Source organism: Oncorhynchus masou, chromosome 17 (genome assembly GCF_036934945.1).
Source record: "Oncorhynchus masou masou isolate Uvic2021 chromosome 17, UVic_Omas_1.1, whole genome shotgun sequence".
NCBI classification, from domain to species: Eukaryota; Metazoa; Chordata; class Actinopteri; order Salmoniformes; family Salmonidae; genus Oncorhynchus; species Oncorhynchus masou.
In genome coordinates, this window is record NC_088228.1 from 37979997 (window position 1) to 38001699 (window position 21703).

General features: G+C 43.0%; 1 protein-coding gene across 1 annotated transcript in view; it reads left to right on the forward strand.

Moving 5' to 3' along the window:
* The window catches only part of LOC135558988 (apoptotic chromatin condensation inducer in the nucleus-like), a 29418-nt gene extending 11076 nt beyond the window's left edge, over positions 1 to 18342 (forward strand). Inside the window, 10 exon segments of the mRNA XM_064993263.1 lie at positions 12192 to 12249; positions 14606 to 14651; positions 14795 to 14937; positions 15160 to 15300; positions 15533 to 15719; positions 15864 to 16117; positions 16366 to 16473; positions 16602 to 16896; positions 16978 to 17078; positions 17238 to 18342. Coding sequence (XP_064849335.1) covers positions 12192 to 12249; positions 14606 to 14651; positions 14795 to 14937; positions 15160 to 15300; positions 15533 to 15719; positions 15864 to 16117; positions 16366 to 16473; positions 16602 to 16896; positions 16978 to 17078; positions 17238 to 17546 — 1642 coding nt within the window. The 3' untranslated portion in view covers positions 17547 to 18342.
* Positions 18343 to 21703: the final 3361 nt, after the last annotated feature.

The window sequence follows — 21703 nt, forward strand, 5'->3', positions numbered from 1 at the left end:
AATCCCCCTCCTCTCCCCTGTAACTATTCCCCAGGTCGTTGCTGCAAATGAGAACGGATAAATAAAAAATAGAAATCTTGGCAAAGGATAAATGCTCACTAACAGGGAGGTTAACAAATGTGTGTACAACATTTTAGAGAAATAATATTTTTGTGCTTTTGGAAAATGTCTGGGAACTTTTATTTCAGCTCATGAAACATGGGACTAACACTTTCCATGTTGCATTTATATTTTTATATGTATATAATCCAAATACCTTCACAGATCTTCATTGTAAAGGGTTTAAACACTGTTTCCCATGCTTGTTCAATGAACCATAAACAATTAATGAACATGCACCTGTGGAACGGTCGTTAAGACACTAACGGCTTACAGACGGTAGGCAATTAAGGTCAGTTTTGAAAACTTACGACACTAAAGAGGCTTTTCTATTGACTCTGAAATACACCAAAAGAAAGATGCCCAGGGTCCCTGCTCATCTGCGTGAATGTGCTGCAAGGAGGCATGAGGACTGCAGATGTGGCCAGGGCAATAAATTGCAATGTCTGTACTGTGAGACGCCTAAAACAGCGCTATGACAGGACGGACAGCTGATAGCTCTCGCAGTGGCAGATCACGTGTAACAACACCTGCACAGGATCGGTACAGCCGAACATAACACCTGCTGGACAGGTACAGGATGGCAACAAAAACTGCACCAGGAACGCACAGTCTTTCCATCAGTGCTCAGACTGTCTGCAATAGGCTGAGAGAGGCTGGACTGAGGGATTGTAGGCCTGTTGTAAGGCAGGTCCTCACCAGACATCCCCGGCAACAATGTTGCCAATGGACACAAACCCACCGTCGCTGGACCAGACAGGATTGGCAAAAAGTGCTCTTCACTGACGAGTCGTAGTTGTCTCACCAGGGCTGATGGTTGGATTTGCATTTATCGTCGAAGGAATGAGCATTACACCGAGGCCTGGATTGATTTGGAGGTGGAGGGTCCGTCATGGTCTGGGGTGGTGTGTTACAGCATCATCGACTGAGCTTGTTGTCATTGCAGGCAATCTCAGCCCTGTGCATGACAGGGAAGACCTCATGTGGTACCCTTCCTGCAGGCTCATCCTGACATGACCCTCCAGCATGACAATGCCACCACGCACAAAACGAGCAGTATGGCTGATTTCCTGCAAGACAGGAATGTCAGTGTTCTGCCATGACCGGCGAAGAGCCTGGATCTCAATCCCTTTGAGCATGTCAGGGACCTGTTAGATTGGAGGGTGAGGGCTAGGGCCATTCCCCCCCAGAAATGTCTGGGAACTTGCAGGTGCCTTGGTGGAGGAGTGCGGTAACATCTCACAGGAAGAACTGGCAAATTTGGTGCAGTCCATGAGGAGATGATGCAGTACTTAATATCTGTATTGACTTTTGACTTTGATTATTCCATTTGTTAGTCACATGTCTGTGGAACGTGTCCAGTTTGTCTGTTGAATCTTATGGTCATACAAATATTTACACATGTTAAGTTTGCTGAAAATCAACTCCGTTGACAGTGAGAGGACATTTATTTTTTTGTTGAGTATATATAAAATATATACACACACACACACACACACAGTACCTCGGACAATATTCAGACAGACTTTTTTTCACATTTTGTTACGATACAGCCTTATTCTAACATTGATTAAATCAGGGGGTTTTCTCCGCTTGTCAATCTACACACACTACCCCATAATGACAAAGCAAAAAGGTTTTCACTTTTGCTAACATCACATTTACACAAGTATTCAGACCCTTTACTCAATAATTTGTTTAAGTACTTTTGGCAGTGATTTACCGTAATTGCTGGACTATTAAGCACACCTGAATATAAACCGCACCCACTGAATTATTAAAAAAATATGTATTTTGTACATAAATAAGCCGCACATGTCTATAAGCCGCAGGTGCCTACCGGTACATTGAAACAACAAATTAACTATACACAGCCTTTAAATGAAACACGGCTTGTAACAATAATAAATAGGCTTTAACGAAACACGGCTTGTAACAAAAATTTAAACAGTAGCCTACCAAGAAAGTCATTGGTCACTATCTTCCTCCTCCTGTGCACTGAAACCACTGAAGTCATCTCCTTCGGTGTCGGAGTTGAATAGCCTCAGAATTGCTTCATCCGATGTTGGATCGTTTTCATTGTCGCTCTCGTCACTTTCATCCGAAGGCAAATACCCCACTGAGCTCATGCTGTCCCTTCAACACGCAGCAGTCCAGCCTTTCGAAACCCGTTGATGATAGTGGATTTTTTTTTGACAATGCTCCACGCTGTCAGGACCCACTGGCAGACTTGACCATAAGATGCGGCCCGTTTTAGTGAAGGATATCATTTTAAAAGGCTAATTGATCATTAGAAGACCCTTTTGCAATTATGTTAGCACAGCTGAAAACTGTTGTTCTGCTTTAAAGAAGCAATTAAAATGGCCTTCTTTAGACTAGTTGAGTATCAGCATTTGTGGGTTCGATTACAGGCTCAAAATGTTCAGCAACTATGACTTTCTTCTGAAACTCCTCAGTCTATTCTTATGTAAGTCTGAATACCAACTTCTGAGAAGTGCGTATGAAATGTTTAATTTCCAAAATCGGAATTGGGCCCTTCTAGTATATTATAGTGGTGCATGGGTCAGGTGTTTGTTCACCCGCCCGCAGTTGTAATCCATCCGCAACCAACCGATTATTTGTGATAGAGAAATTCTGAGGCCTGCACACACGCTAACATAGAAAATGCTCTGTATGCTACAGTCAGAGACAGCGTATACATTTATTTTTTTACACGGGGTGCAAGATTTGTTTTGCCTGATTTGAGATGTTTCTGGTTATTTCTGAGATTTTGGTAGGCTTTGTTTATCAACTTGTCTATAATTAGATGCAGAGTATTTAGATTTAGAGTAAAAAATAAACCCGTGCTTACCAGAATGTCATAAATTGATTGAAGCATTCTATCTAATTGATATTGGTAAAGTTTTCTGTCATCTCTGCTTCTTTCACAGACCAAAGACATGTAGGGACCGCAGAGAAAATGCAGTAACTCTAAAGAAACTGGAAAGATTTTCTTTGCAAAATGTCCAAATTACAGAAAGCTGTGAAATCGACATGTTTCTGATATTTTATATGGTTGAAATACTATGAGCTTTTATGATGCTAATAATGAGATGCCGCCTGTAGAGGTGCTAACTCAGCATTACCATTCTCTCAAGATGCTGTTCCCGATTTGAGAAAAAAGAATTGCCTACATTTGGTGTATTATTATTTTACTGAAAGAAAAGGGTAATTCTGCATAAGTTTTTTTACCTTTATTTAACTAGGCAAGTCAGTTAAGAACCAAGTCTTATTTTCAAAGACGGCCTAGGAACAGTGGGTTAACTGCCTTTTCAGGGGCAGAATGACAGAACCTTGTCAGCTCGGGGATTTTAACTTGCAACCTTCCGGTTACTAGTTCAACACTCTAACCACTAGGCTACCTTCCCGCCCCAAGTTAATAATAATGCTATGTGACCGGTTATGGACCTACAGTCAGTGTCCAGATTTCAGTTTCCATTTAACCCGTATGAACATTAGGCTACAGTTTTCTTTGTGCCATAGGCCTATTTGAAGTCCCTGTCTTTTTTAACTGTTGAATTTGTATAGTGTCTCACAATCATCACACACAACAAAGCCGACACTGCTATAAGACTCTTTTTACCACTTCACCAAATCTTTCAGCAACGACCTGGGGAATAGTTACAGGGGAGAGGAGGGGGATGAATGAGCCAATTGTAAACGGGGGATTATTAGGTGACCGTGATGGTTTGAGGGCCAGATTGGGATTTTAGCCAGGGCACCAGGGTTAACACCCTTACTCTTACGATAAGTGCCATGGGATCTTTAATGACCTCAGAGAGTCAGGACACCCGTTTATCGTCCCATCCGAAAGACAGCACCCTACATAGGGCAGTGTCCCCAATCACTGCCCTGGGGCATTGGGATCATTTTTTAGACCAGAGGAAAGAGTGCCTCTTACTGGCCCTCCAACACTACTTCCGGCAGCATCTGGTCTCCCATTCAGGAACTGACCAGGACCAACCCTGCTTAGCTTCAGAAGCAAGCCAGCAGTGGTACGCAGGGTGGTATGCTGCTGGCGTTTCATGTTTTGTTGTAGTCTGTAACCTTCCCAATCATCATCATTCATTGGTTTTCTTAATCATGGAATTATCAGGATGAATTTAGAAGTATTCAGAAACGTCTCATCTACTCAAATAATTCACCATTCAGTTCCTATTGGAAAGCCATAACCAAAACAAACTGCAAATGCATCCGATGAGTTTGTGGTGTCACAAGCTTGAGGTAGTCAGTGTGCTAGGAATATGGAACCAAATACTACATCTTTGACTAATTTAATACACTATAAATTCATTTCTTAATATTTATTCAATTGGGGGGACTATTTTTTTTGGTGGTTAAACAGATATAGGAAAATATCCTAAAATAAAAGTTAACATTCTGTACTGTCGCCTCATGTAAAACATTTGATCTCAAATCCAAAATGCTGGAGTATGGAGCCAAATTATTATTTTACTGTCCAAATTCATGTGGAGGGGAGTGCATTTGTGAATCTCAAACCAGCCCCTAGCCCCTACCCACTCGCTCAGAGGCCCTCAGTTGTCACATGTTGCTGATGAAACTGAGGGTGACTTCAAGAGTGGCAAGGGGATCAAATAAACCCATCAACTTCGGGACACACTTGTGAATTGAATTATGTAAGTCATGTTACACAATAATAAAACACATAATAATAAAACGAGCACGAAATTCAATTAAGAATTTCCCCTGTCGTTTTACAAGGTAGAAAATTCAGTAACACTTAAACATTTAATTTGGGAGGTATTTCATGTTACATGTGTCAAGCATTGAAATCAGAAACATACAAATACAGGTGGCTAATTAAGCACGCCTCCATTCTTTTCAGTGACATTGCGCAAACTCAAATGAGGCTGTGCGTTATGCCAGGGTTTGAAATTGTGACCACCTGCATTTGCGACTGTTTGAATTAGCATTTCTAAAGGCTTTTCCAAAAAACCTTCCCAATTAAATGTTGACTGCAAAGTAGGCCAACCTGGCAGAATGATATCATACTGATTTGTATCAATTGTGGGGCGTTTGTTTTGCGAACTCTGCTATCACATGTAGCCTACATTGTACAGTACAAAAACACTGCTAGCCAATCACAACGCTGTTAGCCAACACACTTGCTGGGCGCAATTGAATTATAGGGCAATTACACCCTCCAATAATTTTTGGGGATTGTTCCCAGACGTCCAAAGTAGTCTCCTGGTATGGTTTAAGCATTGTTGTGGACTTAGAAAATCTATAAATATTTAAATATTCTATAAAAGTCGGGGACAGGGAAAAACTAAACCAAGAAAACAGTATTTAGTAAAATATAAAACTATGTATAGCCTTACAACTGTAGATTGACTGTTCAGATGTGCCAACAATAACACCCTTTTGAGAATCAACGCATCGTTAAACATTTTAATAGTTTTATTGTTGCTTAAGACGCAAATGATAAAACGGCAAGAAAATAACAATAAACCGTTAAAACATGCACTGGGTTGTCCTCAAGAATGCCAGGTTAATATTATTCCTGTCAGGCGTTTCATGCGACTGCCTGGAAGCCAATTTGCCTGGAAGCCTCATCCAGAGGAGATGAGGGTCCTTTTTTTCCCCTGTGTCTCATTTTTCATTCAATTCAATATGGCTGTGCTGCGTGTATGTTTTGGTTGTAACCGATAACAATGCACTGCTTTGGCCAGCAGCAGAATGTATCGCAAAACTTGTATCGTTTAATCTCTCCGAGATATTTGTCTACCGGGTTCGGTAAAAATGCTGTCCGAGGGGATTAAAAGCCGGTGAGCGTGAGGTAGGAAGAGAAAACACTGGTCGTCGTGGCGCTGGAATTTTTTATATCAACAGACCGTTTGCGGTGTTGCATTGTAGCGACGTTTCACGTCCATGTCTTTTTTAACACGCATTGCAATTTTGTAGCGATAAATGTTGTGCTCTTACATTTTAATGACGCAGCAGAGTTGTCCGTGTGAAGTATTGATGTGTGTATAATGTGGACGGGAGTGGTAAGAGGGTCTTTCGGTAACCGCTCTCATTGTTCTGTGCCGCTCCTTGACAGAATGAATCAACCAAGTGAAAGGGGATTGCACTTTGAGTAGTATATTCCCGAAATGCCCTGCTTTTCTTTTCCATTCATACAACAAAAAAAGTGACCGCGGAATCTGCATGAATTGGAAATAGATAATGCACGAATGGCAATCACAAGCATAGAGGTGTTGACTATTTTGAAAGACTACCTCTCATTTCATATCAAATTCATTTTTTTAACATGATAATAATCATGATTACATTCTAATAGAATACGTTTTGGGATTTGATTTAGCACAAAACATAGGTCTATTTTATCTTTGAGTTTTGTTGTCATGGAAATTAATGCTCAAAAAGCAAATGTGCAAATAAGGGATTTGTGCCTTACTTTGTGATGTATAAATTGCTGCTAATGTTGCACCTCTATTCTCTGCTACACCAATCTGTATGGATCACCCTGTTAGGCATGCCCTTATGTATGAGCAGGACACTATCATATTGCTTGTATATCCTATTCCCATAGGGCCCGATTCAGACTTAGGAAATCTGTTCCTTTTTTACATGTTTTAATAAATGCCCACACCTTTAGAAATCCACTTTTTCGAGCTGCAAGACAATGGCCTGAGCTTACCCATGATGTTGCACAAAGGTTTTAAGTCAATAAATCATAGTTTTAGTCAAAAGTATATTTGGGCTTGAAGTGACACCCGAACTGCCTAGTGTGAATGTGGTGTCTTTTCCTATGATATGACATGAAAAAATGTCAGCCTACATTTTGTTTCAGAGCTGGGTTTTATTTTAATGTTACCACCCACCAGCATGGCATTCTTTAGCAGAAACCATTGCAAATGTATTTTTGTGACTGCGATGAGCCAAACAGCCTTGTATCCACTTGGCTGCCTGAGCCATGGAGCAAATTAAGTGTTACACCAATCAAAGCAGTGGAGCTTTAGCAGTCAAAGCCATTCATCTTGGGATGCCGGGGAAAGCATTTCTTTCTTAATGCTGTCATATTACGTAATTATAATATTTATAAAATGGTCAGATATACACTACATGGCTAAATGTATGTGGACACCCCATCAAATTAGTAGATTTGGTTATTTCAGCCACACATGTTGCTGATAGGTGTATAAGATTGAGCATGCAGCCATGCAATCTCCATAGACAAACATTGGCTATAGTACTGAAGAACTCAGTGACTGAATATTTTTCCAAGGGCACTGTATAGGGGATGTTGTTCCCCACTGTGACTATTAAAACCTACCCAAACCAAAAACCGTGGATAGATGGTAGCATTCGCACAAAACGGAAAGCCGGAACCACCGCATTTAACCACAGCAAAGTGACTGGGAATATGGTTGAATACAAACAGTGCATTTATGCCCTCCGTAAGTGAATCAAACAGGCAAAACGTCCCAGAGACAAAGTTGAGTTGCAATTCAACGGCTTCACGAGACTTCTGTGGCAGGGACTTCAGACAATCACAAATTACAAAGCATAACCAGCTACGTCGCTGATGTTTTGCTCCCAGACAAGCTTAACACCTTCACCCGCTTCAAGGATAAGACAGTGCGTGCCAGGGATAAGACAGTAGTTTTTTTGAATTTTATTTTACCTTTATTTTACTAGGCAAGTCAGTTAAGAACAAATTCTTATTTTCAAAGACGGCCTAGGAACAGTGGGTTAACTGCCTGTTCAGGAGCAGAACGACAGATTTGTACCTTGTCAGCTCAGGGATTCGAACTTGCAACCTTTCGGTTACTAGTCCAACGCTCTAACCACTAGGCTACCCTGCCGCCCCAGGGGACCGTGGGCTGTCGTTCTCCTTGGCTGACGTGAGTAAGACATTTAAGCAAGATGACCCTCGCAAGGCTTCCGGCCCAGACGGCCTCCCGAGCCGCGTCCTCAGAATATGCGCAGACCAATGGGCTGGAGTGTTTACGGACCTATTCAATCTCTCCCTATCCCAGCCTGCTGTCCCCACTTACTTCAAGATGTCCACCAATGTTCCTGTACCCAAGAAAGCAAAGGTAACCAAACTAAATGACTCACTCCGTAGCACTCTTCTGTCATCATGAAGTGCTTTGAGAGGCTAATTTAAGGATCATGTCACCTCCAACTTACTTAACACCCTAGACCCACTTCAATTTGCATATAGATCCACAGACGATGCAATCACCATCGCACTGCACACTGCCATATCCCATATGGATGAGGAATGCCTGTGGAAAAATGCTGTTCATGGCCAATAGCTCAGCCTTCAACGCCATAGTACCCTTTAAGCTCATCTTTAAGCTTGGGGCCCTGGGTCTTAACCCTGTGCTGCTGGATCCAGGACCTCCTGATGGGCTGCTGATCCTCGACACACACACCTCCAACTCAATCATGACGTTTGCAGACGACATAATAGTAAGCCTGATTACCAACAATGACGAGACAGACTACAGGGAGGAGGAGATGAGGGCCCTGGCGGAGTGGTGCCAAGAAAATAACCTCTTCCTCGACGTCAACAAAATGAAGGAGATGATTGTGGACGTCAGGAGACGGCTAAGGGAGCACGTCCACATCGATAGGGCCGCAGTGGAGAACGTGAAAAGCTTCAGGTTCCTTAGCGTACACAACACTGACAATCTGAAATTGTCCACCCACACAGACAGTGTGGTGAGGAGGCTGAAGAAATTCAGCTTGGCCTATAAGACTCTCACAAACCTTTGCAGATGCACCATTGAGAGCATCCTGTTGGACTGTATTACAGCCTGCAGCTGCACCGCCCGCAACCGCAGGGCTCCCCAGAGGGTGGTGAGGTCTGCCCAACGTATTACCGGGTACACACTGCTTGCCCTCCAGGACACTTACAACACCCGATGTCACAGGAAGACCCAAAAGATCATCAAGTACATCAACCACCCGTGCCATGGCCTGTTCACTTGGCTACCATTCAGAAGGCGAGGTCAGTACAGGTGCATCAATGCTGGGACCGAGAAACTGAAAAACAGCTTCTTTCTCAAGGCCATCAGACTGTTAAATAGCCATCACTAGCCAGCCTCCACCCAGAATGTAGTCACTATCACTAGCTGGCTACCACCCAGCGCCCCTGCGACTTAGAGGCTGCTGCCCTATGTACATAGACATGGAATCACTGGTCACTTTATTCATGTTTTCATTCTGTTTTACTCATTTCATGTATATGCTGTGTTCTAGTCAATGCCATGCTATTCAACTATTACTGTGTATACAGTAGCAGTCTTCAAAACAGTTTTCTTTTCTACATTGTAGAATAATAGTGAAGACATCAAACCTGAAAAATAACATGTATATGGAATCATCAAAAAAGTGTTAAGCAAAGTATATTTGAGATTCTTCAATGTAGCCACCATTTGCCTTGACAGCTTTGCACACTTGGCATTCTCAACCAGCTTCATGAGTAATGCTTTTCCAACAGTCTTGAAGGAGTTCCCATACATGCTGAGCACTTGTTGGCTGCTTTTCCTTCACTCTGCAGTCCAACTCATCCCAAACCATCTCAATTGGGTTGAGGTTGTGTGATTGTGGAGGCCAGGTCATCTGATGCAGCACTCCATCACTCTCCTTCATGGTCAAATAGCACTTACACAGCCTGGAGGTGTGTTGGGTCATTGTCCTGTTGAAACACAAATTATAGTCCCAAGTACAAACCAGATGGGATGCCGTATCGCTGCAGAATGCTGTGGTAGCCATGCTGGTTAAATGTGCCTTGAATTCTAAATAAATCACTGACAGTGTCACCAGCAAAGCACCAACACACCACCTCCATGCTTCATGGTGGGAACCACACATGTGGAGATCATCCATTCACCTACTCTGCTTCTCACAAAAGCACAGCGGTTGGAACCAAAAATCTCAAATTTGGACTCAGACTAAAGTACAGATTTTCACGAGTCTGATGTCCATTGCTCATATTTCTTGGCCCAAGCAAGTCTCTTCTTCTTATTGGTGTCCTTTAGTAGGGGTTTCTTTGCAGCAATTTGACCATGAAGGCCTGATTCACAGTCTCCTCTGTATAGTTGTTGAGTTGTCTTGCTTGAACTCTGAAGCATTTGTTTGGGCTGCAATCTGAGGTGCGGATAACTCTAATGATCTTATCCTCTGCAGCAGAGGTAACTCTGGGTCTTCCTTTCCTGTGGTGGGCCTCATGAGAGCTAGTTTCATCATAGCGCTTGATGGTTTTTGCGACTGCAGTTTAAGAAACTTTGAAAGTTCCTCATTTCCCGTATTGACTGACCTACATGTCTCAATGTAATGATGGACTGTCATTTCTCTTTGCTTAATTGAGCTGTTCTTGCCAAAAACATGGACTTGGTCTTTTACCAAATAGGACTATCTCCTGTATACCACCCCTACCTTGTGACAACACAACTGATTCGCTCGAAAGCATTAACTTCTCTAGGGTAGGGGCTAGCATTTGGATTTTTGAATGAAAAGCGTGCCCAAATTAAACTGCCTTCTACTCAGGCCCAGAAGATAGGATATGCATATAATTGGTAGATTTTGATAGAAAACACTCAAGTTTCCAAAACTGTTGAAATAGTGTCTGTGAGTATAACAGAACTGATTTGGCAAGCGAAAACCTGAGAGAAATCCATTCAGGAAGCAGGATTTGTTTTTGTAGTTTTCTATTCAATATCATTAGAGTATCCATTGACTTAGGACTCACATTGCAGTTCCTATGCCTTCCACTAGCTGTCAACAGTCTTTAGAAATTGTTTCAGGCTTGTATTCTGAAAAATGAGGGAGTAAGAGCAGTCTGAATGAGTATTAATTATATTGACAACGTTATAGTCCGGTTGAAATATTAGCGATTATTTAGGCTAAAAACAAGCTGAGGCTTGATTATGAACATCGTTTGATAGGTTTCTACGAACTTTACGGATACTATTTGGATTTTTTGTCTGCCTGTGACTGCATTCGATCCTGTGGATTACTGAAGAAAACGTGCAAACAAAACAGGTTTTTGGATATAAAGAGACTATCGAACAAAAGGAACATTTATTGAATAAATTAATGTCTTATGAGTGCAACCATATGAAAATCATCAAAGGTAAGTGATTAATTGTATCTCTATTTCTGACTTGTGTAACTCTTTTACTTGGCTAGTTACTGTTTGTAATGATTTGTCTGCTGGGCTATGTTCTCAAATAATTGTAAGATATGCTTTCGCCGTAAAGCATTTTTTAAATCTGACGCTGTGGTTGGATTCACAAGAAGTTAATCTTTAAACCTATGTAAAATAGTTGTATCTTTTCTGAATTATTTTAATGAGTATTTCTGTATTTTAATTTGGAGCTCTGCAATCTCACTGGATGTTGCCAGGTGGGACGCTAGTGTCTCATATACGCTAGAGAGGTTAAGAAGGAAAGAAGTTCCACAAATGAAATTTTAACAAGGCACACCTGTTAATTGAAATGCATTCCAGGTGACTATCATGACGCTGGTTGAGAGAATGTCAAGAGTGTGCAAAGCTGTCAAGTCAAAGGGTGGCTGTTTGAAGAATCTCAAATATAAAATATATGATGATTTTGGTTACTACATGATTCTGTATGTGATATTTCATAGTATTTATGTCTTCACTATTATTCTATAATGTAGAAAATAGTACAAATAAAGAAACCCTTGAATGAGTAGGTGTGGCCAAACTTTTGACTGGTACTGTAAGTCGAGGTCAGGATACTGCTTATCTGTAGACACCTCCATTTCTTTGATCTCCACCCCAAACTTGTATCTTGTTGGTACCGGCTTTTCCTCATGCTTAAGTTCAAGGTCAACATGCTAGAGAGAAGTGCATAAACGGGGAATAAAGTTAAATTCACGGCCTCGTGTAACTCGAGTCTGAAATCCCTCCGTTGCATATTTTTGGACCCCATTGTTCTGAAAACCTTTTTGCAACTAACCGGAACTTTACCCCCTCTTTATCCTCCTGTCTCTTCATCCTTCTATCTCTCCATCACTCCTCTTCTTCATTTCTTTCATTCTCTCCATAGCGAGGTGAAGGAGGCTGCCATGGCTGAGCCTGAGCGGGCTCCTGAGTGCAGTGAGGAGGTAAGGCCACGGAGGAACACTGGGACATCCTCACTGTACCATGGCTCTCTAAAGAGGGGTGTGCTCCGGGCTTGGACTGTCACTGGCCAACCTGTGAGGCGACCTCCCTCCAGTTGTCAGCCATCAAACAAAAATACTTTAGTTAGGAATTAGAAATGGGGTGTTTTTGGTCATAGTTTTTAGGTTGTGATATTGGGCACATCCGTGCTCCATCCTCTCCCGTTAATGATGTCTCGTTTCAATTTTGCTTTATACCCCATATCATTGTAGACAATGAAGTGCTTTTAGGTCCTGAAAATGCTTAGTGATAAGAAATAAGAAGCACATTTCAAACATTTATAAATGAAAAGTAACAATCTGTTATTTGTAATATTTACTTACTGGTTTGGTTAACCTGACCCTTTTTTAAGAGGTTTGATGAGCTAGTAAAAAACAAAACAATTTTAGCTGTGTTTTTGACCCTTTGCTGATGCTGTCTCAGACAGAAGCAGCAGGGGAGATGCTTACTGTGGCTGATGTTTAAAACCCCATTGATTGCTTTGTTATAAAGGTGCTCATGCCTCTTCCATTGCCCCTAATGGTACCTGCATACTACTTCTGCCACTACTACTGCTGCACCTGTTCCAATGTCCCCAAGAGCCCTGGGTATCCCACACATAGGCCCCTGATTCTGCACTGCAGTGGGACAACTGTGGCAACAAAGGCCATGTTGCCACGGAGATGGCACTTGATTGGACTAATGGGCTGAGGGTTTAGGATGACTGATCTCGTCTCTAACACCAGCGACTGGCTCATACACCACCTGTATGGCCACATACAACCTCACTTCACAATGGGTCGGAGGGGAGGTGAGGCTGACACTCAGTAAGACTGTTTCAAATACTTCGATGACATGCCTGTGGATGGCTTCCAACGGGGTTGCTGCAGTACATTTTTCTTCTCACCACCTACAGATGAATGTGCTGCTCAATGGACTTGCGTGGACCGTTTTAACTGGTCAATCTTTTTTTCTGGACTAAACGGTTTCTCTGAGAAAGGACATTTTGGGTGTTCTCCACCTATTCAGAATGAGATCCAAATGAACCTGATGAGTCGTGAGGACAGCTTGGGTCTTCTCTTCGTGGCTGTTTTCCAAAGTCATGATCTCGAACATTTGATACCTTTCTCAATGGTCTTCAGCATTTCTTTGGACTCACTACCAAACATCTGATTGTTGGCTGGAAAAGGTACTTGCCAATTGGGTCCCTTTTTTCTGCTACTACCTAGCACCCAACAGACTGTCTGCTGAACTATGCCCCTGCTAGTTTTTGGAGTTACTCTTGTTCAACATTGACTATCCCATCTCCCATTAAACCTCAGCCAGGCAGTATCCCAACAGAAAAGCATGACAAAGATCTGAAAGACTGATGCTTAAGCGCTAAGGACTTGACCCCAATACATTTCCAAAAGCCACTCAAGTCCCACCCCCATTGATCTACAGAGCCCATCCTGCCAACCAGCTGTCAGATTTCCACCCAAACTTCACAACCACCTTTGATTGGACCCTTGTTGCCTAGATACAGTACATGCAGTCGAGATTGGGCCATATCCAACCCAGTAAGGATCAGGTGTCAGTGGTACCAGGGAATAAGTAGTACTTTTCTCAATGTTATTTTCTACAAAGAAATACACAATATTTAGAAAATGTATAGTTTCAGTCGACTCCCTCCTTTTAGCCTAAAATGGGGGAATTGACTCTGACATAGATGTCAAATGATTTAGTTTACATATTTATGGCTACTGATGTTTTTGAATGAATATTGTTGTAAACCACCCAATATTATAGTCTTGCTTTATGGCCCAGTAATCCTGGCAGCCACGTAGTTGTTATGAAAGTGTATTGAAATGTCAGCTATTTAATTCTAAGGAATTTAAACTGCAGTATTGTCATCAGACTACTATCTGTCCTTCTGTATGTGTGATAGAGACTGTGGCTCCATCCCTGAACATCTTTCTACGCCAAACATAAACTGACATTTGGGCCCCAGTCATTAATATTACTACATATCTTAAAGCCATGCACACTGTTTTGAGACCAAGCAAAGATGTTACCCGCTGTCTGCTCACTGCAGTGTGCTATTGAGAGCCATATATTGAGATCACTATTACTGGTGCTATTCATTGTTTGACTAATATGTTGGGATGGAAAGTGACCTAGACTGGAGTAGCAGTCTCTCTCATCTAGTTTTTCTTCCCTTGTTCACCCACACTTTCTCTCTTGTCCTGTCTTCCCTCTAATCTGTTTATGCACCTCTCCATCTCTGCCTCTCACCTTTCCCCTGTACTTCTGGGTGTGTTTTATTTATTTTTGTTTCAGAGTCTGACGCCAAAGGCATTCACAGCCCGTAGGATCTCCCTGAGCAGTGAGTATACTTTGTTTTCTTCGGCTCAGTAGGTAGACGTCGTTTTTAGTTGAGTTGGCCTGTGCGTGTGGGTGAGAGACAATTATAGATGAGGCGCTTACGTTCGCGTTTGGCCAGTTGTGCAATCATCCTTTGTCTTCCAGGCAGCAAGGCCTCTCCAGGTGTCGTCAGTGCAGAGGGCGAGGCAGAGTCTGGGGCTGGCCCCGGGAGGAAGAGGAGGTGGGGTTCCAGCACTGCGGTCACAGCCAAGAAACCATCCATCAGCATCACCACAGACTCTCTGAAGGTACAGTATCATCGTCACTACACTGCAAAATATACTGTTGTACATATTACAAATCATCTATCCAAACACAGCATGATAATGAATTCTATCCAAACACAGCATGATAATGAATTCTATCCAAACACAGCATGATAATGAATACTAACCTAACTTTTTACTATCTGTTGAGTCTTGAAGTTTCTCGCCTTCTCCCATCTGTAATATATTGATTGCGCTGCCCAGTCTCTGATCCCAGACATCAGGCTGAGTCCAGGACAGGAGGCGGTGGTGGATCTACACCCAGAGGAAGTTCACCTCTCTGGGGGAGAGGAGGACAGGGAGCAGGGCGAGCAAGACTTCAAGATCAGACGCACGGTCACACAGGTCAGGGTTCTACTTCGCCTATTTTGTGGACTGTACATTTATCTTGATTCAAGAAGTAATATGTATTACTGGAAATTGGTTTTGCGGCAGTCATTTATAAAGGTGCTTTAAAGTAAGATTTACTATAACGGCTAACATTCGTAATTGACCCAAACGTATTACATTGTGAATGTCTTAAAACATCTGTGTGCCGCCTCCTCTACCCCACCCACTTCCAATGTACTGTATGTAGGTGGTCCTGTCCGAGACCCAGGAGAATGGACCGAAGGAGTCCAAGAGGAGTGAGAACATGGAGAACAGAGAGGATGGAGTGGAGGTTAAAAGCGACAGAGAGGAGAAGATGGACGACTCATTCCAGAGAGACTCCATGGAGACACAATCCCCCTCTCCCCCCATCCATGACATGGAGATGAACACAGGTGATAGATGGATCCAAATTTAAAGATCAACTTAATTATCTTGTCAGATTTCTCAAAACCTCTGATAACCCTGGGCTAGATTCTAGCCTTTTGATATGTTGTGAGTTATCAGGTTGATGCATCTCTCTGGTCTCATCTGTTCAGTGACCCCAAGTGACACCCTGATCCGTCGCTCCATCAGCCAGCAGAAGTCTGGCGTGTCCATCACCATAGACGACCCTGTCCGCACGGCCAAGCAGCCCTCTCCTCCACGAGGCAAAGTGTCCAACATTGTCCACCTGTCCAACCTGGTTCGGCCGTTCACCCTGGGTCAGCTGAAGGAGCTGCTCAGCAGGACTGGCACCGTACTGGAGGACGGCTTCTGGATCGACAAGATCAAATCTCACTGCTACGTCACCGTACGTCTCTGTCTGCTGGCTGTTGTCCTGAATACAGGTCTGCGTCTCAACTGACATCCTATTCCCCGTAGAGTGCACTACTTTTAACCAGCCATAGGAGGCTCTGGTCAAAGCTGGTGCACTTGACTATAGGGTGTCATTTTAGGTGCAGCTCAGATCTCCTACAGTTTTCTATTTTCTGTGTCTTATCTAAGGCAAGCCTCAATGTTCCTAATGGATGTCCGTTCTTGCTCTCCCTCTTCTGTCAGTACTCCAGTGCAGAGGAGGCAGTGGCCACTCGTGCAGCACTACATGGGGTGAAATGGCCTCAGAGCAACCCCAAGTTCCTCTGTGTGGACTTCAGTCAGCAAGAGGAGGTGAGACTAACTTGTCCCTTGTAGTTCTGCCCTATGTGATGATGCATATCATTCCCCAGTTCTCTAATATTTGAGTGCTTATGATGTTCCTTATGGTAACCTTCCCCCTCGTGTGTGTGTGTTTGTAGCTTGACTTCCACAGAGGCTTGCCACCCCCTGGGGGGGCTGGAGAGGAGGAGCGGGGGGCTTCATCGGTGCCTGGCCGAGGTCGGGGGGCGGCCCTGCCCCCTCTTCTGCCCGAGCGTGGCCAGTGGGCAGAGCGAGAGCGTGAGATGGAGCGCAGGGAGAGGACCCGGGCGGAGAGGGAGTGGGACAGGGACAAGGTCCGGGACTTTGGTCCCGGAAAACCTGGAGAGGATGCGGGCCCCAGACGATCGCGCTCCAGAGAGAGGAAGCGCAAGGAGAGGAAGATGGACAAGAAAGGTGAAGAGTGGTGATGGTGCTTTAGAGCTGTGCCCTGTCGGGTCAACTGTACGTTTACACTTTTTTGTGTTGTGTCTCCAGAGAAAGCTGCAGAAGAAGCCCCTGCCAAACTGCTGGATGACCTGTTCAATAAAACCAAAGCAGCCCCTTGTATATACTGGCTCCCCCTCACAGAAGAGCAGGTCAGATATATATACACAAAACTCAACTATCTGAACAAGATTTCTTATTGATGATATGGGGTCCACATATCCTTCCTTACGTTTTGTTGAAAGTGTTGATTTTAAATGGTTCACAATCCACTCTTAACATCCTCCCTTGTTCTGTCTCTTTGTGGCCAGTTTACACAGAGGGAAGTAGCTCGACAAGAGAGGAGGAAGGAGCGAGAGAAGAGGAGGAAGGAGCAGCAAGAGGAGGAGGAGAAGAAAAGGGAGGAAGAGCGCAAAGAAAGGATAAAAGCATCTGGCGAAAGAGGCGAGGGGGACAGGGACAGAGAGCGAGACAGGGAAAGGGGCAAAGACAGGGACCGAGACAGAGAGGGTGACAAACACAGAGAAAGCAGCCACCGCAGACCAGGGGGCAACAGTGCAGGGGTGGGCAGACGCTCTCGCAGCCGCAGTGATCCTCCACCTCGTGACAGACGACGCTAGAGGGAATTGGTGTGGCTGAAATTGTCTTAAAATAACCCCCCATTCCCCATCACTACATGTACTTTGTTAGAACTAAGACCCTACAGAGGACCAACACACACACACTGACACACACACATATATATATATATATATATATATATATGTATATATATATATATATATGCACACACACACACACTGGGACCATGGTTTGAGCAGTGTTTCCCCCAGACTGCAGTCTGTCTTGCTTCAGTCTGAAAGTTTAGATTTTATATGTGTTAATTTTGCCTAAGTATATTCTTATTAGTTTTTTAAATATTCTTGGCAGATTGGCAACCAACTCTTTTCCCCTTATTCCCCCCCCCCCCCGTGCATATCTGAAGAGTAAGTGGTCTATGTAGAGTTCTATGCATACACACACAGCGGTTTTTCTCCTTCCCCTGGGTTGTGTATTCCACAACTGGTTTCTGTGGGGTGCTTTGTCATGGCTGCGTGCTGTCCCAGTCAGTCTGCCGTCCTCCACCTTGATTCCTGTGGAGGACTGACGGTGTTGCGCAAAGTTCTGTCTTTGTTTAGTTTGAAAGATGAGAGACTATATTCTCTGCAAGAGATTAGAATCTTCTATCTGCTTCTTTCTGTCCATCCTTTGCCGCCCCCCCCCCGGTCAACGCAGGCTGGAAAAGGGGTGCGTATTAATACACACAAGCGGATTTAATATTGTTTTTAATCATTATTAAAGAATACTTTATTGTTTTTTGGTTTACCCCTGTAAGTGGTGAATGTACAAATAAATAAAAAATAAGTTTGAAAAACCTTTTGCGCTTGTTTTCTGCAAGAGTACTTATATCAGTAGAACTTTCTTTTAGATTATCATTGTAAAATGGAATTTTGCTGTTACAACCATTACATGTTCCAAGTAACATAGTCATTATTACTATGCAGCAGGAAAAAAATATTCAGTAATATTGGAGATCCACAAGGTGTCACTGATGCACAATAGGGCTTAATCATTTTACAAATTGAATCAAATTGGTCACATGGTTAGCAGATGTTAATGCGAGTGTAGCGAAATGCTTTTGCTTCTAGTTCCAACAGTGCAGTTGGAAGTCGGAAGTTTACATACACTTCAATAAAAGTTGTTTTTCAACCACTCCACAAATTTCTTGTTAACAAACTAGTTTGGCAAGTCGGTCAGGACATCTACTTGGTGCATGACACAAGTAATTTATCCAACAATTGTTAACAGACAAATTATTTAATTTATAATATACTATCACAATTCCAATGGGTCAGAAGTTCACATACACTAAGTTGACTGTGCCTTTAAATAGCTGGGAAAATTCCAGAAAATCTAAAGAAATCAGCCAAGACCTCAAGAAAAAAAATTGTAGACCCGCACAAGTTTGGTTCATCCTTGGGAGCAATTTCCAAACACCTAAAGGTACCACGTTCATCTGTACAAACAATAGTACGCAAGTTTAAACAGCATGGGACCACGCAGCTGTCATACTGCTCAGGCAGGAGATGCGTTCTGTCTCCTAGACTTCGGTGCGAAAAGTGCAAATCAATCCCAGAACAACAGCAAAGGAACTTGAGAAGATGCTGGAGGAAACAGGCACAAAAGTATCTATATCCACAGTAAAATTAGTCCTATTTTGACAACCTGAAAGGCTGCTCAGCAAGGAAGAAGAAACCACTGCTCCAAAACCACCATAAAAAAGCCAGACTACGGTTTGCAACTGCACATGGGGACAAAGATCGTACTCTTTGGAGAAATGTCCTCTGGTCTGATGATACAAAAATAGAACTGTTTGGCCATAATGACCATCTTTATGTTTGGAGGAAAAAGGGGGAAGCTTGCAAGCCGAAGAACACAATCCCAACCGTAAAGCACGGGGATGGCAGCATCATGGTGTGGGGGTGCTTTGCTGCAGGAGGGACTGATGCACTTATATGCAATATATGTGGATATATTGAAGCAACATCTCAAGACATCAGTCAGGAAGTTAAAGCTTGGTGGCAAATGGGTCTGCCAAATGGACAATGACCCCAAACATACTTCCAAAGTTGTGGGGAAATGGCTTAAGGAAAACAAAGTCAAGGTATTGGAGTGGCCTTCACAAAGCCCTGACCTCAATTCCATAGAACATTTGTGGGCAGAACTGAGGTCTACAAACCTGACTCAGTTACACCAGCTCTTGTCAGGAGGAATGGGTCAAAATTCACCCAACTTACTGTGGAAGGCTACCCGAAATGTTTGACCCAAGTTAAGCAATTTAAAGGCTATGCTACCAAATATTAATTGAGTATGTAAATTTGACCCACTGGGAATGCGATGAAAGAAATACAAGCTTAACTAAATAATTCCCTCTACTATTATTCTGACATTTCACATTCTTAAAATAAAGTGGTGATCCTCACTGACCGAAGACGGAACTTTTACTAGGATTAAATGTTAGGAATTGTGAAAAACTGAGTTTAAATGTATTTGGTTAATGTGTACAGTCATGGCAAAACGTTTAGAGAATGACATATTCATTTCCACAAAGTTTGCTGCTTCAGTGTCTTTGGATATTTTTGTCAGATGTTACTATATAATTATTAAGTATAATTACAAGCATTTCATAAGTGTCAAAGGCTTTTATTGACAATTACATGAAGTTGATGCAAAGAGTCAATATTTGCAGTGTTGACCCTTCTTTTTCAAGACCTCTGCAGTCTGCCCTGGCATGCTGTCAATTAACTTCTTGGCCACATCCTGACTGATGGCAGCCCATTCTTGCATAATCAATGCTTGGAGTTTGTTTTTCCACCCGTTTCTTGAGGATTGACCACAAATTTTCAATGAGATTACGGTCTGGGGAGTTTTCTGGCCATGAACCCAAAATATTGATGTTTGTTCCTTATGGCAAGTGGCTCCATCATGCTGGAAAAGGCATTGTTCATCACCAAACTGTTCCTGGTTGGTTGGGAGAAGTTGCTCTCGAAGGATGTGTTGGTACCATTCTTTATTCATGACTGTGTTCTTAGGCAAAATTGTGAGTGAGCCCACTCCCTTGGCTGAGAAGCAGCCCCACACATGAATGGTCTCAGGATGCTTTACTGTCGGCATGACACAGGACTGATGGTAGTGCTCACCTTGTCTTCTCCGAAAAAGATTTTTTCTGGATGCCCCAAACAATCGGAAAGGGGATTGATCAGAGAAAATGACTTTACCCCAGTCCTCAGCAATCCAAATCTTGTACCTTTTGCAGAATATCAGTCTGTCCCTGATGTTTTTCCTGGAGAGAAGTGGCTTCTTTGCTGCCCTTCTCGACACCAGGCCATACTCCAAAAGTCTTCGCCCCACTGTGCGTGCAGATGCACTCACACCTGCCTGCTGCCATTCCTGAGCAAGCTCTGTACTGGTGGTGCCCCGATCCTGCAGCTGAATCAACTTTAGGAGACGGTCCTGGCACTTGCTGAACTTTTTTGGGTGCCCTGAAGCCTTCTTCACAACAATTGAACCGCTCTCCTTGAAGTTCTTGGTGATCTGATAATGGTTGATTTAGGTGCAATCTTACTGGCAGCAATATCCTTGCCTGTGAAGCCCTTTTTGTGCAAAGCAATGATGACGGCACATGCTTCCTTGCAGGTAACCATGATTGACAGAGGAAGAACAATGATTCCATGCACCACCCTCCTTTTGAAGCTTCCAGTCTGTTATTCAAACACAAACAGCATGACAGCGTGATCTCCAGCCTTGTCCTCATCAACACTCACACCGGTGTTAACGAGAGAATCACTCACATGATGTCCACTGGTCCTTTTGTGGCAGGGCTGACATGCAGTGGAAATGTTTTTGGGGGATTCAGTTCATTTGCTTGGCAAAGAGGGACTTTGCAATGAATTGCAATTCATCTGATCACTCTTCATAACATTCTGGAGTATGTGCAAATTTCCATCATACAAACTGAGGCAGCAGACTATGTAAACATTTATATTTGTGTTTTTCTCAAAACTTTTGGCTAAGACTGTATGTAAACTCCCAACTTCAACTGTATCTTACAAGTAATCTAACAATTCCCCAACAACTACCTTATTGTGTATAAGATAGTTGTTGGGGAATTGTTAGATTACTTGTAAAGGGATGGAATAAGAATATGTACATATAAATAAATGGATGAGCGATGGCC